Genomic DNA, 20,923 nt, shown 5'->3' with positions numbered 1-20,923 from the left:
ACAGATGTAGAAATAGCACTTGAAAGAATTCAATACCTATTCAAGATGAAAACTTTCAGCAATCTGAAGTAGAGGGAACTTTTCAATCTGATGAAAGGATCAACAAAAAGTCTACAGCTAACTGCATGCTAAGTGGTGAGAGATGTTCCCTAAGATCAACAAAGAAATAAAAGCGTCTCCTCTTACCACTTTAATTAATCCTAGCTGGTGCAAGAAGGCAAGAAAAGAACTATAAAGGCCATAAAACTTAGAAGGGAAGAATTAAAACTGTCAGAGACATCTTTGAGTCTGTAGAAAATCCTGTAGAAGCTATTAAGATAAAAGAAAATAAAATTTGTCGAAAAAGCAACAACTGTTTTTCTACATAATGGTAGCAAACAATCTAAAAGTGATATTAAAAACCGTACAATGTACAATGGCATAAAAAATCATCAAGTACCCAGGAATAAAGTCTAATGAAAGATGTGCACAATGAAACAGACAAAACATTGTTGGGAGCTAAAAAAAAAAATGAAAAGACATACCCTTTGCAGATTGGAAGCCTTACTGTTGTTAGTATGCTCATTCTGTTAACATGTATCCATAGATTTCACACAATTGGAATACAAACCCCAGATCATTTTGTTGATAAAACTGAAAAGAAGATTTTTAAATTTGTGTGGAAATGCAAAGGATCTAGAATAACCATGACAGTTTTGGAAATATACTATATACTCATACTTCCTGATTTCAAGACATCATAAAACTATAGGAATCAGCACACTATGGGGTTAATGTACAGAACAGAGCACACAGATCAGTAGAACAGAACAGAGAATCCAAGAACTGCCACATCGATGCTCAATCAATATCCAGTCAAGGTTCCAGGTCAATTCAAAGAGGAAACAAAGTTTTTTTAACAAACTGTGCTTAGAATAACTGAAAATTTGTGCAAGGCAAACAGAATCTCAACTTGTACCATGCTCCTTCCACAAAAACTAATTTCATGTGGATCACAGACCCAGATGTGAAAAAACCATAAATCTTCTAGAAGAAAATGCAGTCAAATATTTCTATAACATTGAGGCAGAAAAATATTTTTTAGCTGGGAATCAAAAAGCACCAAACTCCAAAGGAAAAAAAGTGATAAATTGGCTTAAATCAAACTTAAAATGTCTGCTAATCAAAAGACACGATTGGGCGCCTGGGTGGCTCAGTCGGTTAAGCAACTGCCTTCGGCTCAGGTCATGATCCCAGGGTCCTGGGATCGAGTCCCACATGGGGCTCCCTGCTCTGTGGGGAGCCTGCTTCTCCCTCTCCCACTCCCCCTGCTTGTGAAATAAATAAATAAATAAATAAATAAATCAAATCTTAAAAAAAAAAAAGACACTATTAAGAAATGAATATCTAAGCCACAGGAGTGGGAAAAAGAATTTGTCAAGGAATTTTTTTGTTTTAATCTTCACTGGGGTATGAGTTACACTGCTATAGATAACTGTCAAAACTCATCAACCTGAACAACAGTATACTGTATAGTGTTTGAATTAGGAGAAAATTAAAAAATAGAACTCTGTTGGTACAGGCTGAGATGAAAAGGAAGCTGGGGGAAATGAGGAAAAAATACAACAAAACTAAAAACTATTAGCACAATTAAAATCCACAGTGTAAACCCCCTGTCCAAATACTGAACTAATCTCACTGCTAATCAAGACCAATGATACAGGGACACTTGGGTGGCTCAGTCAGTTAAGCAATGGACTCTTGATTTCGGTTCAGATCATGGTCTCAGGGTCCTGAGATCAAGCCCCACATCAGCCTTGCACTCAGTGCAGAGTCTTCTTGATATTCTTTCTCTCCCTCTGCCCCTCCACCCTGCTCTCATGCTCTCTCTGTCTCAAAAGGAAAAAAAAAATTATTAAAAAAAAGACAGTGACAAAAAAGACAATTCTTGGAGAAAAAAAATTTTTGCAAGGAAGATCATCTGGAAATCAAAATTAAGAAAAAAGAGAAGCATATATAAAATTAGAAGTCACAAAGATGATATATTTACAGAACTAAAGGACAATAAAATATAAAGAATGACAAGCAGAAATTTATATTAACACATTTGAAATCCAAAAGAAATGGGCAATTTCTGGGAACAAAATCAAATTGACTAAGGAAAAGGATCATTTGAATAGGTTAGTAAATATGATATAAACTACATACTGGTAAAGAACACCCCAAACTCTTTTATGTTTACATGATTTTTACAGGAATGTGTTCAAATATTCAAAAGTGATTTTTTATAATCTCTTCTACTGCATAAAAAGATGGAAAACTCCCAAATACCTTTATAAGTTCAGCAAAACCCTGATATAAAAACCTACCAAATGGAAAGAAAAGGCAATGGATCAATTATTTTTTATAGATGTATAAGCAAAACTTAAAAAATAAAACACAGCTAGACAAACACAACAGGATATTGAGAGAGAAACTCATTTTAAGTAAGGAGGACTCATCCCTGAACTGCAGGAGTTTTAATTTTAGTAAATCCAATCAAATAATATCACCAGCAGGCAAAATAATAAAAACTATATGATTATCTCAGTAGATGCCAAAAAGTTACTTAATAGCCACTACTGATTTAAAGAAAAAAAAGTAAACCAAGAATTGGATATTACCTTACCATTATAACTAATAATTATCCATCTCAAACAGCAATCAAGGCCATATGCAAGTTTAAGTTCAAACTCTGGGGATGTTTCCATTAAAAAAAGACACAAGAAAAAAAATGTCTGAGATTACCAGCATTATTTGATCTAACAGCTATACCCACTGAATGAAATAAGGAAGAAAAAGAAAACAACAACAAAACAAAACAGGGACCCCACATAGTGCAGATCAGGAAATTTCAGGGAGCATTTTTTATAGGGACCCCAAGCATACCGGGACCACAAGAGACAACTACTCAGCTTTCTCTTCATTTCCTAGGTTCCTAAATATAATTCCCTCACATCACCCCATTCTCTGCTTGGTGCTGAAAGGGATCCAACTGCTGTTCTGAGCTCATCTCTGCTGGAACCTAGTCCAGCCTGACCCCGAATCAGCCCTGGACAAGCTGGATCTGCCTCTACTCTGAAAACCAAGAGACCTGTGAGTGAATGTGGTGGTTCAAAAGTCACCAGCAATTGTCTCAAAACTCATCAGCTACCTCACTGTCAAACAGATTTACCAAAGAATGTTTGGGAGGTATCCAGTTTATTTCCTCAACAACACAGAGGATTTCAAATTAGAAAAACAAGAGGAAAAGAATACACAGACATGAGAAAGCATGGTTACAGGGTTAAAATCCAGTGATCACTGGAAAGCCTTGAAGTAGTGAAGAAGAAAAGATAGATATCCTTTGATATAATATATATAAAAGATATATATATATATATATGTCATTATATATATATGAAATACAGAATACTGAAGAAAAGATGGAGAACGGACATCTATGAGGGAAAAATGTGGAGACCACAGCCCAGGATCAAACCTGCACATGAGGCTAGAAAGAGAGATTAACATCTATGGAGCAAAAAAGAAAACAAAAAGGTCAAAAAAAAAAAAAAATGTTTTCTAGGAAAAAAACTCAGTCTAAACATGGAGAGTGTGAATCACATCACAAGGAGCCCTAAGAACAGGGACCACCATCGCTCCAACCACCATGAACAGCAACAACCAAGAGAAGGAAACGGACTGGTGAGAAGTTCATCCTTCACTGATGACGATGATGACGTCGCCCCAAAGTCTGTTGTTCGCAAGAAATAAACGGTAGGATGGCCACGAGCTTCTTGACATTAAAACCCCAAAATAATGGAGTAGAAATCATTGGACTTTAAAAGAGGCCAAAATTCAAGAATTCAGCACCTAAATCAAGTTGTTTGTGTCAAGAGAAATATTCTCAGACTTAACATACTCAGATGTAGGGTTGAGGTAAACTTCCTGGGGACAAAAAAAAAAAAAAAAAAAAGGAGATTTTGGAAAGTTTATGTCAGAACAGATATATATTAATTTTTAAAAAAGAAACAGAAAATGAGGTAAATATGACAGGGGTAAGCACTGAAATCAGATAAATGTACAGGCAAAATAATTGTTTCAAAATGGTCATAAAACTGATAATATTCTTTAAAACTGAAAATAATGAATATTATAAAAATAAAAGGAGGGGAAGTACATTTATAATTACCATATATTGAAATTAACAAAGACTAGAAAAGAGAAAGGGGGTAAACATTTAATTTCTCATCTTCCATAAAAAAAGACTGTTATTAATTTGTAACTGATGTTAGAGATAAATTCACCAAACCTTTTCGGACATTACTAGAAAAAGGGAAAGGAGGATATCTGCCTCCCAAACAACCGCGAGAATATTTAAAGAAAAAAAAAACCTTTGTGCACAGCAAAGGAAACTATCCATAAAAGGAAAAGGCAACCGACCAAATGGGAGAAAATATTTGCAAATTGTATATCTGATAAGCGGTTAATATTCCAAAATATAAAAAGAACTCATGCAACTCAACAGCAAAAACCCAAACAATCCAATTCAAACATGGGCAGAGGATATTAATAGGTGTTTTTTTTTTCAAAGAAGACCTACAGATGGCCAACAAGTACATGAAAAGGTGCTCAACATTACTAATTGTCAGGGGAATGCAAATCAAAAGCACAGTGAAACAGCACCTCACACCTGCTAGCATGGCTATTACCAACAAAATAACAAGTGTTGGGCGCCTGGGTGGCTCAGTTGGTTAAGCGACTGCCTTCGGCTCAGGTCATGATCCAGGAGTCCCTGGATCGAGTCCCACATCGGGCTCCCTGCTCGGCAGGGAGTCTGTTTCTCCCTCTGACCCTAACCCTTCTCATGTGCTCTCTCTCATTCTCTCTCTCTCAAATAAATAAATAAAATCTTAAAAAAAAAATAAAATAACAAGTTTTGGTGAGGATGTGGAGCAAAGGGACCTTCATGCACTGTTAGTTGGCTTGTAAATGGTGCAGCCACTATGGAAAACAGTATGGAGGTTCCTCGAAAAATTTAAAGAAAGATAGATTCATTCATTCATTCATTCATTCATTCATTCATTCATTCATTCATTCATTCATTCATCTGAGAGAGAGAGTGAGAGTGAGAGATCCCAAGCAGGGGGAGCGGCAAGCAGAGAGAGAGGGAGAAGCAGATTCCTCGCTGAGCAGGGAGCCCGATGTGGGGCTCGATCCCAGGACCCTGGGATCATGACCTGGGCTGAAGGCAGACGCTTAATGGACTGAGCCACCCAGGCGCCCCTCCTTGAAAAATTTAAATAGAGCTACCATATGATTCAGCAATCCCACGTCTGGGTATTTATCTGAAGAAAATGAAAACACTAACTTGAAGAGATATATGCACCTCCGTGTTCACTGCAGCATTATGTAGAACAGTCAAGACATGGAAACAACCCAAATGTGCACCCAAATGGGTAAAGAAAATGTGGTATGTATGTGTGGATGGAAGGATGGATGGATGGACGGATAGACAGATAGGTAGGTAGACAGATAGACAGACAGACAGACAGATCAATCTATCCAGATAACAGACTGGTGGTGGTTGCCAAAGGTGGGGGATGGGGAGCTGGGTGAAGTGGGTAAAGGTGGTTAAAGGTACACACTTTCAGTTATAAAATAAATAAGTCATGGGGATACAATGTACAGCATGATAACTATTGTTAATAATACTGTATTACATAATTTAAAGTTTCTATGGGAGTAGATTTAAAAAGTTCTGATCACAAGAAAATAAAATTATAACTCTGTATGGTGATGGATGTTAACTGGATCTATTGCCGTCATCATTTCACAATATATACAAATATCAAATCATTATGTTGCACATGTGAAACTAATATAATGTTGTATGCCAGATATACCTCAATTTAAAAAACCCACTGTATGGGCGCCTGGGTGGCTCAGTTGGTTAAGCGACTGCCTTCGGCTCGGGTCATGATCCTGGAGTCCCGGGATCGAGTCCCGCATCCGGCTCCCTGCTCGGCGGGGAGTCTGCTTCTCCCTCTGACCCTCCTCCCTCTCATGCTCTTTGTCTCTCATTCCCTCTGTCTCAAATAAATAAATAAAATCTTTAAAAAAAAAAAAAACCCACTGTAGTTTAAAAAGACAAATAATACAAATGGAAACCAGCGTAACACAAAATGACAGAATTAAGACCCAACATAAAAGTTCTGAAATAAATGATAGGTTAAGCTTGCCCATAAAAAGTCTCTCAGAATAATTAAAAATTAAAACAGCATGGCATATGTTGTGTAAAAATTGCTCACAGAAAGGGCACCGGACTATGTTCCTGGAAGAAGCTGTATAATGGTGTATGTCCCCCAAGACCGCACTTAACAATAAATGTTACCCAAACATGGGCAAAAAGGTTATGTGGCAAAAATTAACAGAAAGCAAAAGTATAACTCAAAAGCATCTAGAGAACGTTTACATTGATAAAAGATAAAAGCTACTATGAGTGCAGACAGAGCATAAAAAATCGAAATAAAAATTGTTGGAAGTAAACCAAGGAAGCATGGCAACAGCCCTGGGAGAATTCAACACATCAAAGTACTTATCTCAGATAAAATAACCAAAAATACAGATGGAGGAGATACAGGTAATATGAAGATAACTTCTATGCATATATGAAGACACGATACCTTCATAAAAGTGCATATTCTCGGTTACAAAGAAAATCCTCCCAAATAGCAGGTCACGTTTACTTTCCGCAATGTAATAAAAATAGAAAATTTTCATGTAAACTTAAAATTCCAGCGATTTGGAAATTATAAAACACTTTCCTAAAAAATCTGCAGAGAAGCAGAGGGAATGAAAATATACGATAAAATATTGTAAAGCAAACAGTGAAACAAGAAAACAACTAAAAGATGAAAGACGTTACTAATGCTCTTCTCAGTGGCAAATTTCCTTAGTCGCCTTAATTATTAAATAATAAAAAATTAAAATAAAGCAAGTAGTCTACTGAAGTTGCTGGAAATGACAATAAGCAAAACAGAAAAAAAGCATAGGAAAATAAAACAAACCCCCAAATGCAGAATTAAAACTAAAGGAAAGGATGGGCACCTAGTGGCTCAGTCAGTTGAGCATCTGACTTCTGCTCAGGTCATGATCTCAGGGTCCTGGGATCGAGCCCCACATCAGGCTCTCTGCTCAGCAGGGAGTCTGCTTGTTTCCCTCTCCTTCTACCCCTCCCACTGCTTATGCTCTCTCTCTCTCTCTCAAATAAATAAATAAAACCCTAAACAACAACAACAACAACAACAACAACCAAAGGAAAAGAAGAATAAATCGCCATAGCAGTGGAAGATCCCCTCATCATTCCCTGGTCCAAAATTCAGGCAGAGTGCCACACTCCAAAGTCCACAGGGACCAAGCTAGTCCATCAAAAGGGGGCAGGCATGTGTAAGACAGAAAGGAATGGTGGAGACTGTGGGATTTGCCTTGCCTAGAGTAGACAGCTACTCAAGTCCACCAAATTATTATAGTGAAGGAGTTCAGATCTTCACTATAGTTCATCTAATCTTGTTAAATTCTCCAAGATTTTAAGAGAAGAGAGAAGTGCATGTTTTTAATATAAGATTTTCTGCTTTATAAAATGAGGTGTGAGCCCAATAAAACAGGGCTGTAAGCTGCATTTGGCTGGAAAGGCTGCAAGTATGCAACTTCCGATTTAGACTACTTACTTGGGCTTGAATCCATTTCAAAAATGTATTATTTTCCAGAAAAAAATCTCCATTCCGTGTAGATGTTCAAATGTATTTTTATAAAACTGTATTAAGTATTCTTTTTTAAATCTCTCATATTTTTTCATTTCCAGTTTATTTTAGTGGCAGCTCTATTTAATTCTCCATTAAATATGCTATATTTGTCAATTTATTGCATTTTTTCCCAAGAGTCTTGGAATTATTCATTAAATTGAAAGGTTTTTGGTTTTTAATTTTTAGATTCCAAGTGGGAGGGATCCTTATTCAAACTTTTATTAATTTCTGGTTTATTGCATTACAGCCAAAGGATGTGCGTCCTTTGGAATTTAGTTAGGTGGTCTTGTGGTCTAATACCTAGCTAAGTTTTGTTAATGTTCAAGAATTGCTCAAAAAAGAAGGATGTTCTCTTTTTTGGAACACAAAATTTATATTACACAGGCACACTTACACATACTCATATACACACATATTCGATGTCATTCAAATTGTTACTTAGTTTTATCTACTTGATCATTCCAAAAGGATTGTGTAAAATCTCCATGACAATCATTTCTGCCCCTATTTATAGAATTTCTAGAAGTTTTCCCTGAGATAAATATTTTACAATAAATGTAACACTCTGATAAAAAAGAAAAAGAAAAGCCCCAAGTCCTTAGATCATCGTGAGTGTTGCTCAGCAAATAATTTCCAGTTCAATCCCTTCTGGGCATGTCGTTGGATTCTACTTCCCCAAACCCCTTGATATTAGGCACAGCCATGTGACTTGCTTTAGCTAAGAAGAAAGTGAACAGAAGTGACCAAAAACTTCAGGAATCACTATGTGGTCCATTTGGTCTCTTTCCCTTACTACAGCTATCCTGGAAACAGACAGAAGCCTCCCTCGGCCGGGACTCTTGAGTGAGGATGACAAAGAGGAAAACACCCAGCCGACTCACAATGGACATATCCCGTGAGTGATAACTTTTATTTTGTGACATGAAGCCCAAATAAATTTGGGGGATTTATTTATTATGGCCACATAAATTAGCCTCTCCTTACTGAAACAGATTCCACTCCTGCCCCCCAAAAACAGGCAATCCTCAAAAGGAAAAACCCAATCGACCTATGAAAAAATATATCATCTCACGAGATAAAACAAAGAGAGTAAAATGAACCGCCATTTTTCATCAATCATATAAGCAATGACTTGTTAAATAATACTCTATACTGGTCAGGGTGTCCTGAGACAGGCCCTCTCACGTATTCGTTTTGGTGAACCTAGCCTGAGAGAAATGTTATTTATGTATGAAGGATTGTAAGCAGGTTCTTGTGCTCCAGATAATACTCTTGCTTCTAGGAATCCAGCATGGTTTCTGTTTTCATGATACAGTGTGGGGTACCAGGAGCAAACCACAAAAAAGTGGTTTGCTTGTCACTGTTCTTTAAGAAGAGAAGTGTTGACCTTCTTGCCAGTGAAAAATGGGATACTGGTATCCTTGGCATGACTGGCATCATAATTAATTAAATGTCACCTGGGGTTTCTTTTGGATAAAATAATTATCAAAAGCAAGGTTTCTAAAGACCCATGTAGCTCCAATGTTTGACCTTTACTTTAGCAACAATGACTACAAGGACTGGGGGGGTGGATAGTTGCTTCTGGGTGCCCTTGAAAGAAAAAACAAGGGGCGCCTGGATGGCTCAGTCGGTTAAACACCTGCCTTCAGCTCAGGTCATGGTCCCAGGATCCTGGGATCGAGCCCAGTGTTGGGCTCCCTGCTCAGCGGAGAGTCTGCTTCTCCCTTGCCCCTTTCTCCCCACTCCTGCTTGTTCTATCTCCCTCATAAAGAAATAAAATCTTTAAAAAAAGGAAGGGAGGATGGAAAGGAAGTAAAGAAGGAAGGAAGGAAGGAAGGAAGGACAGATGGACAGACAAGCTCAGGCCATGAAACTCTCAGCTCTGGTCACAGAGAACAAGGGTGTTTTCAGGTTGGCCCCAAATTATCACTCACTTCCTGTAACTGCACGGAAGGCCCCAAGTTTAATTGTGTGGTCTGCAGAGTGGTAAATTGAGGTCACAGACTCCCCAGATCTCTGATATAAAATTTAGCACACTGATTGGAAAGGAGTGGGACCGATGACTTGGAAGGGGGACTTCTGGGTGAACTCAGAAAACAGAATGCCCGAGTCTCCCTCACACCCTCTCTGATATCTCCCTGAGCTCAGCCAAGACCAGCTTGAAGACCTGGAAGAAACAGCTGAGGCAGCTTCTTTGAAAGGGCTGCCTATTTTCAAGATCTACTCCCACCACATTTTGCTGCCTTTACACCCATGATTATGATCAGATCAGGACATCCCAGGAGTTTCAAGTCTGCTATGGGAGAACGCAGAGAGGTGAGATGCTGCTAATTTCTATCAGTGTAACCCCAGGGTACAGGTGTAGCCATGGATTCCAGGGTGTTAAAACAAGGGAGAGATGGGCGCCTGGGTGGCTCAGTTGGTTAAGCGACTGCCTTCGGCTCAGGTCATGATCCCGGAGTCCTGGGATCGAGTCCCGCATCGGGCTCCCTGCTCAGCGAGGAGCCTGCTTCTCCCTCTGACCCTCCCCCCTCTCATGTACTCTCTCTCTCTCTCATTCTCGCTCTCTCAAATAAATAAATCTTAAAAAAAAAAAAAAAAAAAAACAAGGGAGAGAGAATATAATATCGGCTGAGGAGGCTCTTACTGAAATGGGTACTCATACCAGAAATTGTTTTTATTATGAATGCTGGCTTGAGTAGCTAGAAGTGACTCAAACAGTTCGGTCTTAGCTGAAACTTGGGATTCAGTGTGGCCAACTGTCAATAAGATTAAGATGGTGGACTTTTCCTGGGTTAACACAGCAGGAATTGTTTCGGGAGATGGGAACGCTGGAGTCGATTTTTCATGAACATCCACCACCACTATATATCCCAAGAGGACCTAAATACGATTCCCCTCATTAAAGCAATGAGAAACCCAAAGACACCATCTTTAATTCACAGACTTTGTTCTAGGGTCAGGCTTGACTCATACAAGTGTAACCTGAGGAGTGGCTGGATTTTATCATCCAGCCAAAGGTGACAGCAGGAGACGATCTGGAGCAGGAATTGGTAACCAATATATTCACATATAGGTTTAAAATACCTAGGTGATGTCATGACTCTCGAGTATGTGCATGTGTATGTGTGCTCTGTTCGGTCACTGCTTCAATGTCCTGTTGTCACTGTAAGTGACCTGTACCTACTAAAATCACAAAAAGAAGAATGTATCTACAAAATATGTAGTTAAGGGGGCAACCGGGGTGGCTCAGTCAGTTAAGCGTCTGCCTTCAGCTCAGGTCATGATCCCAAGGTCCTGGGATCGAGCCCCACATCAGGCTCCCTGCTCATCGGGGAGCCTGCTTCTTCCTCTGCCTATGTGGGCTCTCTCTGTCTATCAAATAAATAAATAAAATCTTTTAAAAATAAAAATAAAGGGGCGCCTGGGTGGCTCAGTTGGTTAAGCGACTGCCTTCGGCTCAGGTCATGATCCTGGAGTCCCTGGATCGAGTCCCGCATCGGGCTCCCTGCTCGGCAGGGAGTCTGCTTCGTCCTCTGACCCTATCCTCTCTCAGGTGTTCTCTCTATCTCATTCTCTCTCTCTCAAATAAATAAATAAAATCTTAAAAAAAAAAAATTAAAAAAAATAAAATAAAATAAAAATAAAAAAAGATATGTGGTTAAGATCTTAGATTCACATGGCTCTTACTAGCAGCGTGAACTGGGCAAGTAACGTGAAACCTCTGTAGTTCATTTTTCTCACCTACGAAATGAGAATCAGACTACTCAGTACTTATGGCTGATATGAGGACAAATAAGTTAATAAATAAAGTGCCTGAACAGAGTGTGGCCCATGGTGAAGACTCTGCACGTATTAGCGAGTATTACCGCTATTCTACTGTTATTGGGGGCATGGTGAGCATGACATAAATGTTGGTCATTATTATCATCACCCAGTTAAGACTTAGCACAGCAAGATCAAAGTAAATTCAGCAATAATTCACTAACACAGAGTGAAATGTATATTAGTTTAATGCTATTTATGCTTATTCACAAATGCAAATATTTGGATACATCCCTGTAACTGACCTCCAACAGGACTTGGGCTTTGTGAATTTCAAATCCCTGCACATTGAGTTTCTGGGAGGAGACTAGGGAGGGGCTGCACTCTGCGAAGAGATCCTCAAATGAGGAAACATGGTTGGGTTGGCTTCCTCCTTTTCAAAGTGTGCCCTAGACTAGCACTCCTCAAATTTCCCCATATCTATGGACCACCTGGGACTTTTATTAAAATGCAGGCTCAGATTTATTTGGTCCTGGGATCAAGTCCCGCATCCGGCTCCCTGCTCAGTGGGGAGTCTGCTTCTCTCTCTCTCCCTCTGCTGCTCCCCCTGCTTGTGCTCTCTCTCTCTCGCTCTCTGACAAATAAATAAAATCTTTAAAAAAAAAAAAAAATGCAGGCTCAGAATCAGCAGGTCTGGGGTGGATTTTAACCAAACTCTGAGGTGATGCGTTTTAAGCAAACTCCGAGGCGATGCCTATTCTGCAGGTCCCAGAGATGGAGGAGGGAGAAAGCTGGGGCATCTATGTAGGTGTGAGCTCTGTCTGGGAGGGCCTCTTTGCTTTCAGGCAGGGCTGAATGACCACCGACTGTCCTCTTGCTTCATCAAATTCCCAAAGGAAAAGCTCCTTCTCTGCCTTACAGGCATTTACTTCTTACTCAGACCTTCTTGCTCATACAAATATCCACAGGCTTGAAGACTTCGCTCAAGCTTTAGATTTTTCTTTCAGCCAAAGGTCCCCCAGTTACATCAATGGACACACTGCTGTCCGTAACTTGATGAGATTGTTACAGGATTCATGCTTCCAGGCCCCACCCTGTGGTTTCTGATTCTACTGCTCTGGTTTTTTTTGTTTTAAGCACACCCCCTGGGTGTGGTCTGACGTGCACCAGGTTTGGGACCCTCTGCTTATGGCCCCAACAGCTTCCACCTCATACCAGGCGTTTCCATTCATGCAGCTTGTGGACAAGCATCTTCCCTCACACTCAGGAAAGAAGCCTGCATCTCAGCTCCCAAAACAGACCGATGGCTGTCCCAGAGCCCCCCAATCAGGACCCAGATGTGGATGAATGTGGGGCAGAAGTGAGCGCTCCTCTGAATTAAGCTGGTACTTTTTGTCTTCTAGGAGGTCATGAATGATAACAGAGAGGTCCCAATCGGGATGCATCAGCAAAGGATATCCCTATAATGAACAGGTGGCTGACAGCAAGGACATTGCTAACTCTCCCTTGTGTCTCTGGCCACAGTTTTGTTCTTTGTGGTTCAGTGGCTTGTCTCAAAACGAGCCAAAAGTGAATCTTGCCGAACATGGAAACGAGCAAGTTCACACACAGCGGCCGCCAGATAAATCCTTTTAAAAATCTAACTAAACCGGAGCCCAACTCACTCTCGACACGGAGGTGGGCCTGAAAACAAACATGAACCTGTTCAGAGGCAGGAAGTCATTTAGAAACCCCACATTTGCTAGGATCTCACGAGATTCTGCACCTTTGAGGGGCAGAAAGGAATTTGAGGAGGAAGGAGGCAGGATCTGCCTTTGTTTCAATGAGGGACGTCTGCTGGGTAAGTGCGGGAGCCCTGAGGGGCGCTTGTAGGGGGAGAGGATAGCATGAGCACCTGCCACTGGGGCCCTCGCAAAAGCCACGAGCTGCTGAGAACGTCTCCTGGTTTGAGTGTTTTGGGAAACTATTTGCAAAGCTAGCTGCATTCATTCCAGATGGCGACAGTGGTGTGGTTGGTGAAACTATTAAAAGCTGGAAAGCAGTCAAAAATAGCTGTTGGGTCTTGAAGTTCCCAAGGTCTTATTCCCCAGCGAAGGAGGCTGGAAGCGCTGGGGGGCCCCGGGGCTGCTGTGGGAAACATAGAGGTGAGGGGAGCGGACGGGACGTGGCAGAGCCCACAGTCCTTTGCAAGTAGCCTTTCTCAACCCACTTCTCTGAAAGATGTCAGCTTCGCAGACACTTTTTTGGGTGGCTATTTTATCCATTCTTCCAAGGATCGTACCTAACTAGGACCGCGATGCCTTGGAGTAAAGTCAATTCCCGACGAGCCTGATGGAGGCGGCTGCGGGCTTCCAGATTCTGGGCTGAAGGTGAGATCCTGGCAAAAAGCACCCAGGAAAGGCGAATCCTGGCTCCCTCCTGGTGCTAGGGCGTAAGTCACCTCAGCTGCAGAGGCTGGAAAGGGGAGAAGAACCGCGAGCACCAGGGGGTGTGCAATTGAGTTAAAAGTTACAAGAAAGAACCTTTGCCGCCAAGGGCCAAAGAGGAAGCAATGGGCCTCGGGCACAAATTCTGGCTTTCTGTTTATTTAACTCGGAGCAGATCTGCCCATCAGCGCACGTGTGTTTGTGCGTGTGCACGCACGAGCACACACATGCACACACGCATACAGAGTCCCAGCACTTAAGGCAAATTGGCCACAGGCCAAGAGAGCAATCCCAGACCCTACAGCCTGCCTCGCACTGTGTCCTCTGGAAAACCAGCTCCACACACAGACTGGAACTGTCTGGCTCCTGCAGGCTCCGTGTCCAGGAAATCCCGCCGAGCTCCCTAATCCAGGCAGGTTACTATTACATGCTTAGGCAGCAAGGCACCCCACTCCCAAGGAACCACCTAATGAAAGCCTCATGTGTCAACTTCAGTTGCACAGACACACTCAGCCTATATCCCTCGTGCCAAAGGGATGACCTCACTGTCGGGCAAACTGGCAGGGACCCCAGAAAGAGAAGGTCGGTGTGTGGGCCAGACCTGCTCCTAATCACAGCCAGCTGCGGTGGACAGAGGCACTGCCCCATCTCCTGCTGTCCCCCGGACACCAGGGTCTGCGAGCCCGGAGGCACCGTCAGCCTATGGCTAGGAATCCCAAGCTCCAGCCCAAACACCCCATTTTTTGAGCAGTGTCCCCATAAAAATGTCTGCCATTCCACAAGTTTCATGCCAAAGAAGAGCTTAATTCAGTAAGGCCAAATCTCTGTGGAGAACCCCCAGTTACAGAAGCTAGAAAGGAAGGATATAATTAGGACCTATTTTTTTTTTTAACAGAAGCTCAAAAGGCCCATTAAGCAAAGGACATGAGACACAGTCCACCCATATCCAGAATGCAGTACCCCAGAAATCCCACTTACCAGCCTCATTCACAGAACTCTTAAATACACACATTTCAGCCTCAGACTGGGCATCCTGCACTTAGTTCTTTAACACTTAGGCAATTAATAAACGGCTGGAGCAATTCCTTCTACGTACATCACTGCTCTGTCTTCATGTTGCTGCATTAAATCTTTTGTAAGCAACAAAACAAAACCTCAAAGAAGCTGCACTTCAAAAGTAAAGAAACGTGTTTTGACATGATTTCATCACCATGAAGCAGCTGATGACCTCAGCTTTTTTTTTTTTTTTTTAAACCCGAGCTTTTGTTAAAGGAACGAATAGAAATTCTCTACAAGAGAACAGCTTAGTCCTTTTAAGTTCTGGTAAGTTCTGCCTTTGGCATTGGTAGCTGAGTATGTAAGTTGTAAATAAATGAGCAAAACTTGGAAGCTCTTAAACTGAATCCCATATGGAGCTCTGCCCAAGTCCCGATGGGTCCCTTGCACACCCGGGACACACAAGATCCCCTGGGCCTCTAAGACCTCATGGACTCAGGGAGGATTTGCGACAATGTAAAAACTCCCTGTGAGCTGAGACCCAAGGAGTGAATACGCAAAGAAGTAGGATGGACTTTGATGAAGACCCTTCCATTTCAGAGGAGTAACTCACCCACAGTAGGGCTGGCTCGTTTTTATTAAATGTTGCTAATTCCATTTGCTTGTAGTCCATTCGACTAGGTTTTGTTACAGGAGTTGTGGGCGAAGAATCAAAAGCACAGAATCTTTGTCCCAAAAATGGAAGTGTAGCTTAAGATTTCTATTATTTTAAGGAGGAAACCTTTTCTGGAAATGTATCTCCGAAATGATGATGGGGGTCAGTGGAAAACAGATTTTGCTATATGATTTGTGCTTTGCTCTAGCTTTTCAGAAATATCTAAAGCAAGCAGCTAAATATAAAGCAAGGTCAAATCGGTCCTGCAAAGACATGGTGAGTCACAATCAATCAGAGTTTTAAGGACAAGGCTGGGACTGCTTATACCACTGATGAAACATCCCTTTCCTGAACCAGAAAATAAATGTCCACAGCTGCACTTGGTGGCTGGTGCTGGAGTTCATTCACCATATGGTCACCCTTATTATCATCCTTCCAGCAATTCCAGTGAGATAACAGGACAGAGCTGGTTCTTCCAATCAGCTGCAGGCCAAGCAAACATCTCCCTACCACAGTCTTTTCCTCCAAGGGACTTCCTGACCCCATGCTCTGCTTCCTGTTTTTTCCTTGTATACTTCATGTTCTACCTGAGAGTCCCAATGCTCACCACTCTGGACCCCCTGAGGCCTGGGACTGAGCTGCTTTTCAGAGGGGGCGAGTGTGTGTTGAAAAAAAAAAAAAGAAGAAGAAGAAGGCTTTTTCTTGGACCTTCAGCCAAGGCAGAATCTAAATGTCAGGAGGGTCACAACTGGTTTGGGATAGCCTCAGGGTTTTGGAACAGGAAAGAACCTTAAAGATGTCATGTGTCACTTTTTAGAACTTTTAAAATACAGTGAAACCCTTTTCCCCGGTGAGGTTGTATATAGAAACCCAGTAAGTGAAAGAGAGAGAAAAGAAACTGTTATTATACCCATACAATGGCATATGATTTGGCCATAAAAAAAAAAAAGAGTACAAATACATGCTATAATGTGGATAAACCTTGCAAACATTATGCTAAGTAAAAGCAGCCAGTCGCAAAGGACCACACATTGTAGGATTCCATCTTATATGAAATGTCCAGAGAGCAAATCCACAGAAACAGAAAGTAGATTAGTGGTTGCCTAGGGCTTGGGGGATAGAGAGATGCGAGGTGGCAGCTGAAAGGTCGCGTTTCTTTTTGGAGTGGTGACAATGCTCTAAAATTGATTACAGCGTGGTTACCCCAATCTGTGAATCCACTAAACGCCATTGAATCACACTGTTGAAATGGGTGAGTTTTATGGCATGTGCACTCTATCTCCGTAAAGCTATTGAACAGAGAGGGAGGAGAGGAGGAAAGATCTGTGGTGGCTGTTCCAGCGGCCAGACCACCTCCCTCACCCTGTTCCCTCCAGTGGCCCCAGAACCACCTTTGCAGGCCCCAGGGACTGCACGGAGTGTTGTTGGAACAACCTTGGTCTAGCCCTCAAATGTAAACCAAGACATGACCCCAAGCCTTTTGACCCCAAGTGCAAGGCCCTTCAAAGCCAAGGTCTCACTGATGAGCCGGGGCTCATCCTGGGGGACACGCTGTGCGCCCGGGGCTCACCGTCCATGTCCAGGCGCTGCATGATGATGGCCAGCTCCACCTCACTCGGCATGTACCCCAAAGAACGCATGGCCATTCCTAGCTCCTGCTTGGAGATGAAGCCATTCCCATCTCGGTCCAGAACCCGAAAGGCCTCTCGGATCTCTACAAGGGGAAAGCAAACAAAGTCCGATGGTCACATGGCTTGGTCTGTTGCATTGAAATTACCAGTGATCCTCTACTGAACACTCCTAACGGCCTTACAAATACTAATATGTCAGAACCCTTTAATCAGATAAAAGAGCGGCCAAAAGAGGGACAAAAGAAAGAAAGAGGAATGAAAAACAAGGAAAGGAAGAGAAGGGGTAAAGGAAAAAAGAAAACCAGCCCCAAGCATCCTTAAAACACCACAGTCACCGCACAATTCGACGGTGGTCCCAGCGGAGACCTGTGTTCGCTGAGGACACTTCCTGGGCAGGAACGAACAGGTTAGGTTTCAGCCTTGAGGACAGGACTGCCTCTTAACCCGGGCACTTCGTTTGCAGAAACAAGAACAAGATTCCCCTCTGCAGGCTCGTGTATCAGCCCCCTGCTGCAGGTGGAGCTGGGCAGAAGGCTTTTTTTAACCCCGTAGGAAGACAGGAGTTACTATCCTGCTGTTTTTATTTCATCCTCTAATTTACAGCTATTTTACGGCTATACACAACCTCAGATCAATAAGACTGTCATAAAAGCCCAAAAAAGGCATCTTTAATCACATTCTCTCCAGGCCAGCAGAGGATCTGATATCAACAAGGCCATCCCACTCAGCAGGTGATCGCCCATCCTCTGACCCCAGCCTGAGTTGTTCCGCATTTGGCCCAGAACCCCTCCCTCCAGAGCCCCCGTGACCTGTCGGTCCTGGGTTGGCTGAGCATTAACACATCACACCGCCACGAGGCATGGCGTGGAGAATTCGAGATCAGAGTCTGAAAATGACAGGTTCATCAATGGTGTCTGAGCACCAGACTTGGCTAGCTTTGACTTTTCATCGACACTGGCCCTAACCCGTTTACCTACTGCTTCTCGAAATAGCTGACTATGCTCCTGGGCAACACCTGGAACCACACCCTTACCCAAACAAGCTCTGGCCCCTTCCCATTTGTATGAATTTCCTGGGGCTGTTGTAACAAATCACTACAAACATTGTGGCTAAAAACAACAGAAATTTCTTTTATTTTTTTAAGATGTTATTTATTTGATGGAGAGAGAGAGAGAGCACAAGCAGGGGGAGCAGCAGAGGGAGAGGGAGAAGCAGAACCCCTGTGGAGCAGGGAGCCCGACATGGGGCTCGATCCCAGATCATGACCTGAGCCCAAGGCAGACACGTAACCGACTGAGCCACCCAGGCGCCCAACAACAGAAATTTCTTCTCTCACAATCTGGAAGCCGAGGTACGAAATCAGGATCACTGGACCAAAATCAAGTTGGGGACAGGGCTGTGCTCTCCTAGGGCAGAATCTGTCCCTTGCCTCTTCCAGCTTTGGGTGGCTGCCGGCATTCCTTGGTTTGTGGCCAGGTCCCTCCAATCCCTGCCTCTGTGGCCACATCACCTTTTCCTCTTTTTTTTTTTAATAAAGATTTTATTTATTTGATAGAGAGAGAGAGCACAAGCAGGGGGAGTGGCAGGCAGAGGGAGAGAGAGAAGCAGGCTTCCCACCGAGCAAGGAGCCTGATGCGGGGCTTGATCCCAGGACCCTGGGATCAGGACCCGAGCTTAAGGCAGACGCCTAACCGACTGAGCCACCCAGGCACCCCACTTTTCCTCTTCTGTCTGTGATCTTCCTCTGCCTTCCACTTCTAAGGACACTTGTGATGGCATTTAGGACCCACCCAGATAACACAGGAGAAGCTCCCCATCTCAAGACCCTCAGCTTAACATCTCCAAAAGCCTTTTTTTTTCCCCCCAAGGAAATATTTACAAGTTCCAAGGTTGAGGACCTGATACCTCTGGGGCCCGATTTTCAGACTGCTGCCCTCTCCCATCCCAGGATTTCCACCTGGAATGCCTTGCCTTCCTCTTTAGCTGCCCAAATCCTGTCGGTCCTTCAAGGCTGAGTCAGGAACTGTGGGTTCCACAAAAATGTCTTTGCCCACCATGGCCAGTGTCTCTCCCTCTCTGCTCCTGTTCAGTGGTTCGTTCGTTCCTTTCTCATGACGTCAGCCCATCCCATCTAAAGACACGATGGTTGGTGCAGAAATCATACATCTCTTGTATGTATCATTGTATGTGTCTTGTATGTATCTTACATGTATCAGAAATCACCTCTTCATACACTTAATTCATCTTTGTATTCCCACTGACACTTTGAAGGAGGCATTACACAGACCGCTGTTCAATGGATGATGGGTCTCAATAGGTAGGGCTCGTGTATTAGTAGCAAATTCACTATCAATACTAATTCTGCATGTTCAGTGCTTTCTGAGAATAAGTGTGGGCTCCAGCAGACAGAAGACCAGCCTGTGAGCTGGGACCCTAGGCTCCTGGCCAGGCGCATTAGCTAATTAGGTCCGCAGCCAAACCCTGAGGCCTCAGATTGTTCATGTGTAAAATGAGCTGGGTTGGCCACGAGGATCCCCAAGGTCCTTCCAGACCTTTTCTGGGGATCTGTGGACATTGTTAAAGTGTTTAAGAGAAGAACAGGAAGCCTGTGTTCTCTTTCATACCCTATTAATCTACTGTTCAAACACCCCTCTTTTTTCCATTGAGGATAAAGAAATAATTTCAGTCTGGTCCAAATTCTGAATCAAGGGGTTTGTCTGCACTTTTAGGCTTTTCTCGCCCATGAAACATGCCCAAGATTCCCTCAGGCAGACATATGTTTTCCTACCAAGTCCCAGGTGGCCCGGAAAGAGCTTAGAGTCACTGCTCAGCATGAGGTCATGGCACACAACACTCAAGGACAGTGGGGCGGAGACCATGGCCTCACATGGCCTGAGCCCAGATGCCGAGGGCAGGCGGATGCAGATGCAGGGTCTCCCGAGGTGGGAGTCAGCCCACAAGGAAGTCAGTCTGGCCCTACCCTACACCCAGGGCAGGCTTCTCCCTCAGCCTCGATGGCCCCCATCTGAAAAACGAGTTGGGTTGGCTCTCCTTCTAGCCTCTCTAATGGGGCTCTACTTCAGAGCTGGCATATACCATGCAATAGTAGGAAATGTCAGATGATGACAGGGGCCTGGCCTGGAGTCAAAGAAGAGGCGCCAGGGTCTTAGGTGGGCCACCTGGATGACCGGCTACACGCTGAGCTCGGCCCCTTGTCCTCCTTTCCCGAGGCACATCTCCACTCGCCGTCCCTCTGACTCAATCCCGAGCTCCCTGGCTGTTTCGATCACTCCGACAGGGCAATTCCCTTCTGTTGACAGGGTGACAGAGTCTGGCCTCATTCCTGTGATCCCCCTGCATATGCCCTAGATCTCACAAATGAACAAGGCTGTATCCTTACACTGGACACCCCGGAGAGGCCTGATCGAGGATGTGTGTGAACTTGGCCTAGAAATAAAGGCCTTGATGGGTGTGCCTCCCGACCCCCACCTCACTGCCCGGGTTACTCCTAGAGCCACCTCACCCTTGGGCTGCAGGAGTCAGACGGAGGCCACCGCAGAGCTGGCCTGCCAGAAAGGGACGTGATCCCTTGAGGCTTCACACCCCCATAGTTTGCCATCTGCAGTAAGTAAGCAGGTCAGCCCT

General features: G+C 43.3%; 1 protein-coding gene across 1 annotated transcript in view; it reads right to left on the bottom strand.

The window, feature by feature from the left end:
• CALN1 (calneuron 1) overlaps positions 1-20,923 on the bottom strand; it is a 491,968-nt gene that overhangs the window by 224,845 nt on the left and 246,200 nt on the right. The window contains exon 4 of the mRNA XM_054507623.2: positions 17,218-17,361. Within this exon, the coding sequence (XP_054363598.1) occupies positions 17,218-17,361 (144 nt within the window). The remainder of the gene's footprint in view (positions 1-17,217; positions 17,362-20,923) is intronic.

Source organism: Mirounga angustirostris, unplaced genomic scaffold, assembly GCF_029215605.1.
Source record: "Mirounga angustirostris isolate CCGP_5_RB_7025 unplaced genomic scaffold, mMirAng1.0.hap1 SCAF_5, whole genome shotgun sequence".
Lineage (NCBI taxonomy): Eukaryota > Metazoa > Chordata > Mammalia > Carnivora > Phocidae > Mirounga > Mirounga angustirostris.
The sequence above is the reverse complement of the archived record's forward strand: the minus strand, read 5'-3'. Positions and strand labels throughout refer to the sequence as shown.